We start from the raw sequence: 12,383 nt of genomic DNA, 5'->3' as shown, positions 1-12,383 counted from the left end.
ATTAATTAGTAATATTTTGCTAATTTTAAATTACATGTTCATTTTTACTGCGAAGATTCCCCCTATTCCTATAGTAGATGCATGGCCATTTCACCCCATTACCCTGGAAGGCTCCATGGCCCTCTTGCTTACAGCAACTGAGGCTGGAGCCCTGGTCTGTGGAAGGGCACTGCCCCCATGGGCCCATCTCGCTGAAATAGGTCCCACCAACATCCTGGTCTGCAGACTCAGCTCAGCAGAGTAGAGCACAGGGTCAGCACTGAGTTGGGACTGAGCAGCTTGCGTGGTGCTCAAAGGAGCCCCATCAAAGGGGCATCAAGCACATCCTTGGCTTCACAGTTGTGTATCTATTACACCAATTTTCCATGAGTGCAAGGAAAATGTCTTGAGGAAGCGGCACCTTTTCTAATTTATATAAAGGCCCTAGAAGGGCTAGCATGGGATGTCCCTAGGTCAGACTACCAGTGAAATTGTCTGCACAGTCCACCCCCTTGGCTGTCCTCGGGGGAGCAGGGCTGCTGAGGAGCAAGACTAGCTGGCCATGAAAGGATACCCGGGGTCTTGCTTTGGCCTTGGGCTGGTGCCCACAGGGTTTCAGCTCCAAATGTCTAGTTTTATGTCATCCCCAGAGATGACCCATGCCCATCTTCCCACCCAGGTTCCCAGAAAGCGGTGCCATCTCTACCATAAGCAGTGGGGAGCACAATGTCAAAAGGACCCCAAAGCTCAGGTTGACTGGTCAGCGTTTCCATTCCCCTCAGGACGGCCACAGAAGACTCCAGAATTGTGGCCAGGGCAGGCAGTCAGCAGATGACCTGAATGCACCATGATGGCTCTTGCACCATGTTCACAAAGGACAGGCCCACCAGTAAGACCTGAGCAAGCTGGCAGCTGGCCAGTCCTCCCTGGGCCAGGACTGGAGACACCCACCGCCTGCCCCTGGGTTCCCGTGCAGGCTTCCTTGGGAGGAATAGCAGCGGAGTAGGGCTTGGCTTCTGTACCCTCACAACCAGCAACCCCCCAACATCTCACGCGTGTCACGAGACCCATCTCTTCAGTCACATGTCCAGAGTGCCCTGGTTCTCCCAGCAGCTGTGCTCACCCCTTGCGTGTAGGTTTTGTTGCAGGAACATTGTCATTTCCCCAGCTCCTATTTTCTTGAAGCCAACCTCACGCTTGCCCCCATTTTTTCCTGCTGAAGAGCTGCTTGAGGAGCGTGTCGAGCAGGCTCTAGGGATGAACATTTCAGAAGTGATCTGAATGGTGTTGGTCTCAGGGGAGGAGCAGACAGCGGAGACTGCAGCCAGTCTGTACCGACAGGACCAGCCAGCACTGTATCTCCCTGTCCCCCATGCCCAGAGATAAAAGTCCTCAAGGCTGTTTATATGTGAGTATAGGAAGCAAGAAAAAGGATAGGCAGGGAGGAGTGATGGGCAGCAAACATGCCTGAAACCTGAGACCATGGACAGACTTGGAGGCAAGTCGCAGCAGGATCCTCCTCTCAGACCCCCTGTCCTGCCCCCAGGATCGCCGGAGTGCAGTGTATGACCGTGCCTGGCTACTCCAAGGGCTTCGGCTACCAGACAGGGCAGAGTTTCTCGGGGGAGTTTGACCATGCCTGGAATGCTGTGTACCTGGAGGGAAGATGGCACCTGGTGGACAGCACCTGGGGCAGCGGCCTGGTGGATACCACCACCTCCAAATTCACCTTCCTGTAAGTACTTGTCTCAGTTCTGCTGGGCGTCTAGCAGGTGGAAGTGGAGGAGGTGCCGGGCTGCATGAAGCAGCAGGTAGAGAAGGCCAAGCGGGAGGGGAAGGAGAGCCAGGAGGCCCCACGCCCACCCCTCCCCGGCTCTGAAGTGGGCTGGCTCCAGGCCAATTGTGAGGACCCACACCCTTTTGTCACCTCACCCTCCACTGACAAACACCCCCCTCTGACTCCCTGTAACTCCCTCCACCAAAGCACTGAAAGCCTGGAGCGTTTGCCCCCAGGTCACATGTGAGGAAAGGCAGGGCTAATAGCCTTCTTTAGTTGTTGGCAGGTTCCCTTCCAGACTTTGGCCATTGACCGCATTACCAGGCACAAATGCCAGAATGTTCTCTTACTACTTTGCCCAGACACCAGGCTCCTTCTCCTCTCTGGTCTGCGTGAGACCATATCACATTTCTGAGGAAAGGGCTGTGGTTTTGGGGGAAGGGGAGCTATTGGCGGTGCAGGGTCACTGTGAGGCACAGTGGGGCAGGGCGGCTGGGGTGCAGGGGACTGGAGCATTTCTGTCCTCTGGGGCTCTGGCCAACCCTGGCCTTAACCTGAGGCTACATACAATATTCTTCATGGATCATGATGCTATCAGCAGCTCAGATCCCTTTTTATTCAGAAACATGAGTGTGCTCTGTCTGATTTTTGCAGCTTAAATCTTGACACTCCCACACATGGGACAAATACAAGCCATGTGCACACACATCCTACACGCAGGGCTCACGCACTCACAGATGCCCTCTTTACCACTGTTATTCTCAACACTGCTCCTCTTAGGCAGAGCAAAGCCTCCCCCGTCTCAGGAAGGGCCTCCCTGTTCTTCTCTTGATCCCCATTACTGACACCCGGAGAGTCAGCACTCCAGTCGGTCCTGGAGAGCCACAAAAGGTCCCCACCAGCACAGCTGCACAGCACAGAAACAGGCTGTGGTAGATGGAGGCAGTGAATTCAAGCGCTCTGTCTCCCTGTCTTCCCACAACCCCACTGCGTGTTCCACAGGCTATGCCTTTGCCCCCTTTGAACTTCGGATTGTCTTTGAGCATGAGGGAGTCCATTTTCCCCACGACACCCTAGGGCACTGAGGGCACTGTGGCTTCCCTTAGAAGCGACCTCAGACCCTGCCTTGGCTACAATTTCTGGAAGCATCCACTGAGGAGGAGTCTCCAGTGCCCATGTTAGAGTTGGAGATGGCACCTCTTCCCATCCAGGGTGTCCACAGGACCGCTCCGGTGGGTGTGTTGGGCCCCTGCCTCCTCTACACAGAGCTGGCTGCTAACCAGTTTGTCTCTGCCCCAGCTACAATGAATTCTACTTCCTCACCCATCCTGCACTGTTCATCGAGGACCACTTCCCAGACAACAAGAACTGGCAGCTGCTAAAACCTCCTCAATCTCTGAGGCAGTTTGAGAACAACATGTATCACAAGAGTGAATTCTACAACAAAGGGATGCTGAGTGCCCACCCGGAGACTTCCATGATCAGAACAGGTGAGCCCGGAGCAGGTGCCTGTGTGCTAGCAGCAGGGATGGAGCGTTTCGCACTGTCCTCCAGGAGCCCGCCTGACACTGTGCTTTCAGGGCATGCCCTTCCAGGAGCATGGCCTGTGAGCTTAGCACAAAGCTTGTGTGTGCATGTGGATGTGTGGGGGCTGCTGAGGCAGCCCAGGCCATCAGGGCAGGGAAGGGCCATAGGCCACATCAGCAGGGACAGAAGCTCACTCACACTAGCATAAACCCAGAAAGGGATGTGTCTGAAGGCTGAAGGTTTCCTAGAACTTGAGGGCTGGACACACAGCCTGGCCTGTCACAGAAGCCAGGGCTGAGTGGTTCCTAGCTGGGTGAGTCTCTCTCAGCTCACAGAGCAGGGAAAAGGACTGCATCACCCCCACTACACATAGCTTCTGGGCTCAGGTGCCCAACAGAAGCTACTGGCCTGCTGTGTTCTCTTCCCCAACTCCTGCTGGAGAAAATACATGGCCTCAGCAGAGCTGCAATCTGGGTGTTGGTGGTCCAACCAGCAAGGGTGGGGAGCAGCAGGGGTCTCCCAGGACAGGTAGGGGCAGTCCCACCCAAGACAGAGACTTGGGGCAGACTTCCTTAGGGAGGTGGCCTCTGAGCTGGGTCTTGGGAGAAGAGAACAGGCATAGTAGCTAGACAGAGATGGACATGTTTTAGGCAGCAGAGGAGAAGAGGGGACACAGTAAGCCCCCAGCCTCCAAACTCAGGCACCCCTAGATGAGGGCCAGGCTCCAGACCTCTGTCTGGCTGGCTCAGTACCCCTCCCTTCTGGAGGCGGGACCCAGCGGTTTCCAGCCCACCCCCTGGGGCAGTATAGGATACCCAGCTTAGCCATCTCCCATGGCTGGCCTGGGCTGACATTTGCTCCCCCAACCCTCACCATGGAGCCATAGCATCTGAGTATGTTTGCATACTCTGAGGCATATGGGGGCTACCTTGGGGGGGCCAGAACTGGTCACAAAAATGCAGGGCCTTCTCTGGAAGATTGTCTCTTATGCCTTTCCAAGGCCTTGGCACCTGATCCAGTGCTGGGCACACAGCCTGGGGACACTGCAGAGCCCTGTAAGTCAGGTCAGCCCAGCCTTCCACACCTCAGCAAAGGACTGCCTGGCGGCACTGTCTCTGCCACTGGGGACGCCATCCACCCAGGACAGGAGGTCTGAGATCATGCTGACTATTAGCACAAAGGGCCTGTGGGTGGCCCAGAGCCCCTGGGGAGCTCCCACCCACACTGCAGGGCAATGGGGCAGCCGGAAGCACAGGTGCCCCCAAGTTAGTTCCAACTGACTTGTCCCTTCCACCACACAAGAGCTTCCTTTGCCAGGTTGCTGAGCTCTTGCATACTCTTCCATCTCCAAATACCTGGCAGCTCCTGTGGCTAAAATAACAGCCTGAAGTTGCTCACTTTGGGAATCCATTTCCTGCACTTACAATAGATGGAGGGCTTGTTCAATGTATCATAGGCCATTGAACCATCGGAAAGAACTGACCAGGTCAAAGCAATACCAAACTGATGCCATTGAGTGGAGTTTGCCTTTTTAAGAGACATAAAAATATAAACACCAGATTCCTTAATTTATAGAAATCTAAACCTAAATATGATTCCATATATCTGATACATATTTACAGAGTATTTCTTTGTGGTAGCTAGTTAAGAGTGGGGAGGGGAAGGAAGCAAAATAGGGAAACTGAGGTGAGCAGAAAGGAAGGGAAGGAAGAGGGCACCTAGATAAGGGGGTGGAAAGCTGCCGGGCTCCAGGAGAGCGCCGCGGAGGGGAAAGGAGAGGTGGAGGAGGCGGGGGGACTGGAAGAGCCCGTGGGCTCCCACAGAGGTCTGCAGGGGTGACCAGTCCTTTATTTCAAGTCTTCCCAGTCATTCAACACACCTTTGGCAAGAACCCTCTGGGTGAGACACCGCAACCAGGCACTAAGACATGGCAGGAAATGAAGCAGGCTGGCCCCTTCCCCACCGAGCCCACAGCCCGGCAAGGAGTTCAGACACTACACAGAAGTGCTCACGTGATGAATTACAGCAGTGGAACATTCTCTGAAGGAGAGCCAGGGCTAGGAGAGAGCTTGCCAGGGAACTCAGCCTCAGCTGAAGGGTCCGGGTGGGCTGCTTTGCCATCGGGACATTACCACGAGGCCTTATCCAGGTTTGAGGGAAGTGGTGGGGAGGGAGGAGTGGGTGGGAGGACCCTGAGGCATGAAGGGTGTGGCCTTGGAGGATCTACCAGAGTGCTTGATACTGGCGAGGCAGGAAGAGACAGGTCTCTGCTTGGGTCTCCAGCTTCAGGGCTCTGCCATGAGCCCGGGAGTAGCCAGGCAAACATTTTCAAAGGAGCCCTGGGGCTGCTCTGTGGGGTGCTGGGTGGTGCTCCACAATCAAAAGTGAATCGCAGGGGGATCTGGGCCTCACTGTGCAGGACTCACAGCCAGTTGTGAGATGGAACAGGACAGGGGCCATGCGCAGTGAGGAGCTGAGGTAGCTTCTGCCCACTGAGCTAGTTCAGAAGTGAGGGGACAGGGGGTTTTCACCAAGAGGAGATAGCAAGTCTGTTGATCTTGGTCACTTTCCTTTGGAGGTTACCACGGGACAGATGTGGCACGCAGTGGCTGAAGGCAGTAGAGAAAGCAAGTAGGCAAATAAAATAGCACTCAAGCACCAAGAGTCACACGATTTCAGTGTAACAGAAGGGGAAGCAATGGCATTGGGGTTAAGCAGTGCTCAGAGAGTGGGATGAGGGCCAGGCCTCAAAGAGTGGGGGTTGCAAAGGGAGGAGAGGACTCCGAGGAAGGCGTGGAGGCCAGCAGCCTAGGTCCTCCAAGGTCTGAGGGGCCTCATTATTAGGAAGTCACTGGAGGGTGGGGGCAGAGGGAAGTCACTGGGGTGCCAGAAAGCTGAGGGGCAGAGAGGAAACGGAGGCAGTGGGGGGGACATGTGGGAGTGCAGGGCAGGTGCAGAGTGGGCAGCATCTGAGAAGGCTGGGACAGCTTTCGAGGTAGAACAGCCGTGAAGAAGGTAGAGGAGCTGTCTAAGCAGCCTCCCCATCATGCTGGCCCGTGTGGGCTTCTCCCATTCCTGAGGTGGGAGTTGGCATGGAATGCACATTCAATGGGAAGTGTATTCAGGACGTTATCCTAGAGCCCAGGCACAGTGTCCTGCCTCCCCCACCAAGAGCCCAAGCTAGGGGAACGTTCCTGGTGACGTGGATCAGACAGCCTCTCTCCTTCCTTTGCGCTCAACTGTGAACAGGGCTGGGGAGGTTGCTGGGGCTGGGAGCAGATGACCAGTTTCTGAGAGAAGTAAGGCCAGGCTCTAAGAAGCCACTGCCCCTCCCTGTGGCCCTGGGAGCCAGGAAGGACCAGGCAGGTGGGTCCTCATGGGCTACAAAGACTAGAGAACTGACCAATTCTCCCTGAAAAATCAATGACCAGGACAGATGAAGATGAAACTGCAGAGCAGTTTCAAAGGGAGAGACGGCGGTGGGGGTGGTGGTGTGTGGCAGTGTGGGGGTTGCAAAAGACCCTCCTGTGCACACACCGGCTTTTCAGGACCCATTCCTGAAACATGGCTAAGATACACCTATGTGAGAAGCATGGGGTGGGGGAGGTGGGGATCAGGGAACTGCCCCACCCCAACCTCCTGTGCACAGTCTCAGGGAGTGAACCCATTCTCACTAGTTTTAAGGACAATGTGTTGACATGACAGCATTGACACTTAGATAGATGCTGGAGGGAGCAAGGTGAAAGCTAGACCTGAGACTTGGGGGAGAAGGTGCCCCTCCTGCCCCATGATCCTCTCTGGACATAGGCAACCTTCATCTAATGTGAATCAAATGGGCAGGATGCACACATACCGCTGGCGACAAATTTTTCTAGAGGCTCCTTAGCTTTCATTTATCTCAAAGAAAACTACCTGAAGGGAGTAGGGAACCCTTCCAGCGGTGCGCTGCCACTGGCTGCTGCCACGCTCAGTGAAGTCATATTGGGTGCTTGAAATGGACTGTGGTGAAAGTATTGACACCATGGAAATAGGCAAGCACTATAAGTCAAGACGTTTTTCTCCCAGGGAGACAGTTGTTAGACATTTACCAGCACATCAGCACATGCTGGACCCATCTCTGTTGACCCCGACTTTCTCTCCACAGTGAACGGGAAGGCCACGGTCACCATTGAGAGCTGCGCCCCAACACTGTTCATGTTCATGCTCAACGGCAAGCAAGAGCATGGGCTGCTGAGCCTCAGGAAGAATGGGATGAAGTTGGAGGTGTACCCTCCAACCATGGGCACTCACAAGCTGCAGATCTTTGCCAAGGGCAACTCCGACATCTACAGCTCAGTGCTGGAGTACACGCTCAAGTGCAATTATGTGGACATGGGTGTCCGGCTGCCTGCTGAGCTTCACCAGCCCGTGGGCCCCAGCTGGTTCTCGGAGCAGATGGGCATCATGAAGCCCTCCCACCCTGACCCTATCATCCACACCAGCGATGGGCGCTGCTCCATCAGCTTCAGCGTAGAGGAGGGCATTAACGTCCTGGCTTCCCTCCATGGGGATGATGGCCCCATCACTGAGGAGACACAGCGGCGCTACATCTTCCAGCTGCACTGGGAGAAGCGGACCGAGCTGAAAGTCCAGCTGCCCCATGCCGGCAAGTTTGCCCTCAAGATCTTTGTCAAGAAGAGGCAGGAACCAGGAAACTACATCTTCGTCTTTAATTACCTCCTATGCTGTGCCAACACCAAGGTGAACTGGCCCATGTTCCCTGAGAGCTTTGGCAACTGGGGGCAGGACAATGAGCTGCTGGAGCCTCTGTCGGGTGTGCTTCCTGCCAACCGGAACATCCCATTCAAATTGAAGCTGCATGGTATTGCCAAAGTCCTGGTAAAGGGGCAGGCCACATGGCCCCTGACCCTGAACCACGAGGGCTACTGGGAGGGCAGCTGCAGCACAGCTGGCTGCCAGGAAGTCTATGTCATGGTGCTGGAGAATGCCAACCACAACTTCTACTCCTACATCCTGAAATACAAGGTGAATGCCCAGTGAGGCCTGTGCCCCGGTCTTACCCTCCCAAAGGGCCAAGCCAGACCTCCCCAGGGAGGGCTCAAGGGAAGTGCAGGGAGCCCTGGACACCACTGAGTCTGCATGAAATCCCTTCTAGGCCTCTGCCTCAGTGTCCCTCCTCTGAAACAGGAGCTGTGATCTTTGTGTTCCGAAGGCTTCACTCAGGTGTGGCTGTGACTGAGGGGACAGAAGCAGTGGCTCTTTAGAAGAAAAAGGTGCTATGTAAATCTAAGGTATTGTAAACTGTACACCTGCATCCAGATGCCCCTTCTCGTGTTAGTGCTGCTGTTGTTGTTGTTGTTGTAGGGCTGATGTGGGAAAGCAGGGATATTGCCCAGGTTGACAGCTTTTCACATGATGCTTAGAGAATTCTCTTCCGTGCCCAAGGGGACATGATTTGCAAGGCTGAGTTGTCCTTGAATCACAGAGCCCCTTTCAAGCAACATCACCATGCCTCTCGACAGCTCCAGGCCCCCAGGGAATCTTGGACTATCTTCTCCTCCCAGACCTGATCATCTTCCGCATCCTGCTGCTTCTTCATTAGCTACTTCTTGTTCTTCGAGAGCCCTAGTAAAAGGGTGTGGTGAGGAATCTAGCTGCCCCACAACTGGCTGGAAGCTGATTATCTCCACCATCCCTAAGTATAGTCAGGAATGTGACAACCAGAAAGTTGTGAGGAGACTCCAAAGCAAAGAGCAGCCCATGCCCGCTGTGGCTGTGCAGGTGGGAGGGACACTGTCGGCAGAGCTGCAGCCTGTGTCTGAGGGTGTAAGACCTCCAGCTCTGCTCTGAGAGGAGTGCACAGGGTAGTTAGTTCAGTCTAAGGCCTGGAGTGCCCTCCAGGCCCTCGCAGAGCCTGGGTCTCAGGCCCCTGCCCCGCCTCCACAGGGAGCCTCCAGAGGCTGGCCAGGCCCTTGGGGAGCCTTGCAGATAGCCGTGAATAAGGACCTGGCCGCAGATCAGGTGAGTAGTGCAGTGCGGCAATGCCGAGGAGACTCACACCTTAACAGGGCTCTGCCTGCCCCCAGCGTCTCTACCAGCAAAGCCAGGGCTGGGAAGACTTCCAGCTGCACGGGAGCAGCTTTTGTGCCTGTCTCAGAGCAAACGTCCCATCCCATCTCCTTTCATCCCTTCTCTGAGAAGATACCCACCTCCAGTCTCACCTTGCATGGGGACAGCTCAGGGCCCCTTGCTTGCTCAGGCCAGACTGAGAGGCCTCGGCTGCCCAGCTGGCCCTCAGCAGCGCCTCAGGCTGCCGTTGCCATGGCAACGGAGGAAAGGCTGGCTTCAGCGAGGGCACATGAGAGGGAAAGGCGAGAGAGGCCCCGCATGGCTACTGCAGAACCATCCTGGCACACAGACACACTCCCTGCCGAACTCCTGGATTCTCCAGCTCCATGACCCCTGGCTGTCCCAGTGCCCCCCACCCCTGAGAGCCAGCACTGCCTGGTACCTCTCCCCACTGCCCCTCCTCAGGCCTCCAGGCTCAGCCACAGCCAGGGCCAGCTGGGACCCTCACAGCTTCCTCCGTGGCATTCACCCTCACATCCCTGTATCCAACAAATGTCCATGGGGTGCTTTGGTAAGTGCCAGATGCTTGGGCTACAGAGGTGAACAAAGGGGGCCTGGCCATCCAGAGCACAGGGTGAGGAAACTGCCAGGTGGCAGCAGCCTCCCTTGCCCAGGTCCTGACTGAAGATCCAGGCTCCGGACACTTCTGTTCATTATCCCACGGGATCCCTCCCCTAAAAGTCCCCACTGCCACCCAGCAGGGTGGCCTAGCCCAGAGCCAGCTCACAAAGGTGCCCATCATCCAACAGACCGGGGGCATCAAGCACAAGGGGTGTCGCCCCTGGGGGACTGAACTGTCCTGGGCTGGTCCTGCACCCTCCGCAGTCTCTGCCACCGAGGCCACCCAGCCAGCCTCGTGTCACTTACACCTGAAAAATGCACAAAGGCCCCGGAGGCATAACAGCTATGCACCACCACAGGGAAACAAGGGGAGTTTTACACCCTGAAAACAGCCTTCTTGCACACCTCTGATTTTATGGGCTGAAAGAAATGTGTTTGTTTCATCAAAATAATAAGTGCCTTGGATGACGCATGTCACTCACTGGACCCCGCGCTGGCTGTCTCGCCTAGTCCTGCTGGAGACCCCATACCTTTTCGATATGTAATATAATTAATCAATACATCCTGGAGCATGCAGAGAATGCCACCCAGCAAAATAGGAGCTGTCCCCAGCACCAGAGAGGGAGGCCCCGCCTCTCAAAGCACCGCAGGGCATCGGCAAGCCCCTCCCTCTCATTTAACCAAGCACCCCCTTTGTAAAGACAGCTGTAGGCGCAGTCAGAAAATCACCTGCATTTCTTTCCACTGAAGTAAAAATACATGAAATGAAATCTAATCTTCATGAATTTTTACACGCATGCTGCTCAGGGTAGACATTCGGAGTTGCATTTTGAAGGCTTTTCTCCAAATCCCCATCTTTGTTTCCCGGGCGACGAGTCCCAGTCGCCGGCGGAATGGCACGGGCGCCCCCAGGTGTCCGAAGTGCGGAGCTGCCGGCTCTGTACGCCGCGAGGCCGCTCTATCACCCGGCTTTTTACGCAGAACTTGAAAATGCTGTGGAAATGTTTATGTTAAAATCACTAGGTGCTTTCTCGTGGCTTCTCAGCGCTTCCTCATGGGTACACGGAGAACATCTTTGTCACGCACAAGCTGTGAAGGCATCCTGGGGGGCAACCTGGTGTGTTGAAAAGACAAGGGATGTGATGGGACGGTTGTGCCTGGAAATCACTTCTTGAAACAGAAGCACTGGACGTAGGACTGGATGGAACAGCTGTGACTACACTCATTACTATACCAATGAAGGATTGGACCGATCAAACTCAGAGGGTATCTGCTTGCAATTCTCGGGATGGCAGCCCCCAGGCCACAGGGCAGAAGGGAACCGAGGGTGGAGGAGTGGTGGGCAGAGGCACTACCACCATGACTGCAGTTCACTTCTCTACAGCTTGTTTCAGAAGTGCCACCAGCTCAGCTGGACTCCATTTTCAATCCGATTATGATCATTGTGAGTTCCCCATATGTTACATTGTCCTACCAGGACAGCCTCCTCACTGCCTGCTGAGATTAAAAGGAAATAAATAGACTAACTGAAGCATGAAGGATTTCGGCTAGACATAAAGAACTATTTCCTGTTGTTAAGCAGGAGGGACGAGTTGCCAAGAAAGTTTGTGAAATCCTCTTCTCAAAGGACTTGAAAAGGAGAAAAGTTTTCCCAGTGGTCTGAGGTTTTAGATGCCATGTTCACTAGAAGGAGTGGGTTTTCTCTTCTCGAAACCAATTAATTCCTGAGATATCCTGGTCTGTCTGCAGCAAACAGAGAGTTAACAGCATCACTACATCATTTGCTATTGGCAAAATTTTCAAAGATGGTGTGCCTCTATAGCCCACCTCAGTTTCTCTTAGGTCTATAATTTCTTTTCATTTGGAGTAAGTAGTCAGCAATTGAAAGAGGTGATTACTTCTCATAATGTGTGCATTGAGTTGTGTGGGCCGGTGGCTGTTAAGTATGCTTTCCCCACGTTGTTGCTGGTGTTGTTTTTCAATAAAATTTATATTCATTTTTATCCAACAATGTAATTATTGATTCATTCTTATCATGGATCTCACAAGGTGGGGAGTGGAGAGAAACAGGAAAAACACTTTCATGTTCAAAGGAAGCCTTAGAAAAAAATCAATGTCCCAGCCAGTTGAATGTGACGGTGAGATGCAAATGGAATGTCGGGTAAATAGCTATTTCACATTAAAGAAAACATAATTAGGTTAGCTTCAGCCACTCTATGGCTCACATGCCTTTGAAGAACATGAAGGCACTGTTTCTTTCATTGAATCTTGTTTAACTTGAAAATTTTAAAGTCAATCCTAATTTATTTTTATAGTGGGAGAAAAAAATTTACCAAAAATGCCTATCAGCCTACTTTTCTTTTATTTTGAATGTATATAAATATGTATTTCTTGATATTCATATACATGC

At 53.8% G+C, this 12,383-nt stretch overlaps 3 protein-coding genes across 8 annotated transcripts in view; 2 read left to right on the top strand and 1 right to left on the bottom strand.

Moving 5' to 3' along the window:
• The window catches only part of KY (kyphoscoliosis peptidase), a 49,832-nt gene extending 37,851 nt beyond the window's left edge, over positions 1 to 11,981 (top strand). For all 4 annotated transcript variants that reach the window (XM_050779619.1, XM_050779617.1, XM_050779618.1 and 1 more), the window contains 3 exons: positions 1,526 to 1,714; positions 3,056 to 3,246; positions 7,428 to 11,981. In XM_050779619.1, coding sequence (XP_050635576.1) covers positions 1,526 to 1,714; positions 3,056 to 3,246; positions 7,428 to 8,323 — 1,276 coding nt within the window. In that variant the 3' untranslated portion in view covers positions 8,324 to 11,981. The remainder of the gene's footprint in view (positions 1 to 1,525; positions 1,715 to 3,055; positions 3,247 to 7,427) is intronic.
• ANAPC13 (anaphase promoting complex subunit 13) overlaps positions 1 to 12,383 on the top strand; it is a 1,014,760-nt gene that overhangs the window by 885,510 nt on the left and 116,867 nt on the right. The window lies entirely within an intron of this gene.
• The window catches only part of CEP63 (centrosomal protein 63), a 123,964-nt gene that overhangs the window by 3,531 nt on the left and 108,050 nt on the right, over positions 1 to 12,383 (bottom strand). The window lies entirely within an intron of this gene.

The sequence above is a fragment of the Macaca thibetana genome, chromosome 2 (genome assembly GCF_024542745.1).
Source record: "Macaca thibetana thibetana isolate TM-01 chromosome 2, ASM2454274v1, whole genome shotgun sequence".
Classification (NCBI taxonomy): domain Eukaryota; kingdom Metazoa; phylum Chordata; class Mammalia; order Primates; family Cercopithecidae; genus Macaca; species Macaca thibetana.
Note: the sequence above shows the minus strand (reverse complement) of the source record. Positions and strands in the feature narration are given on the sequence as shown.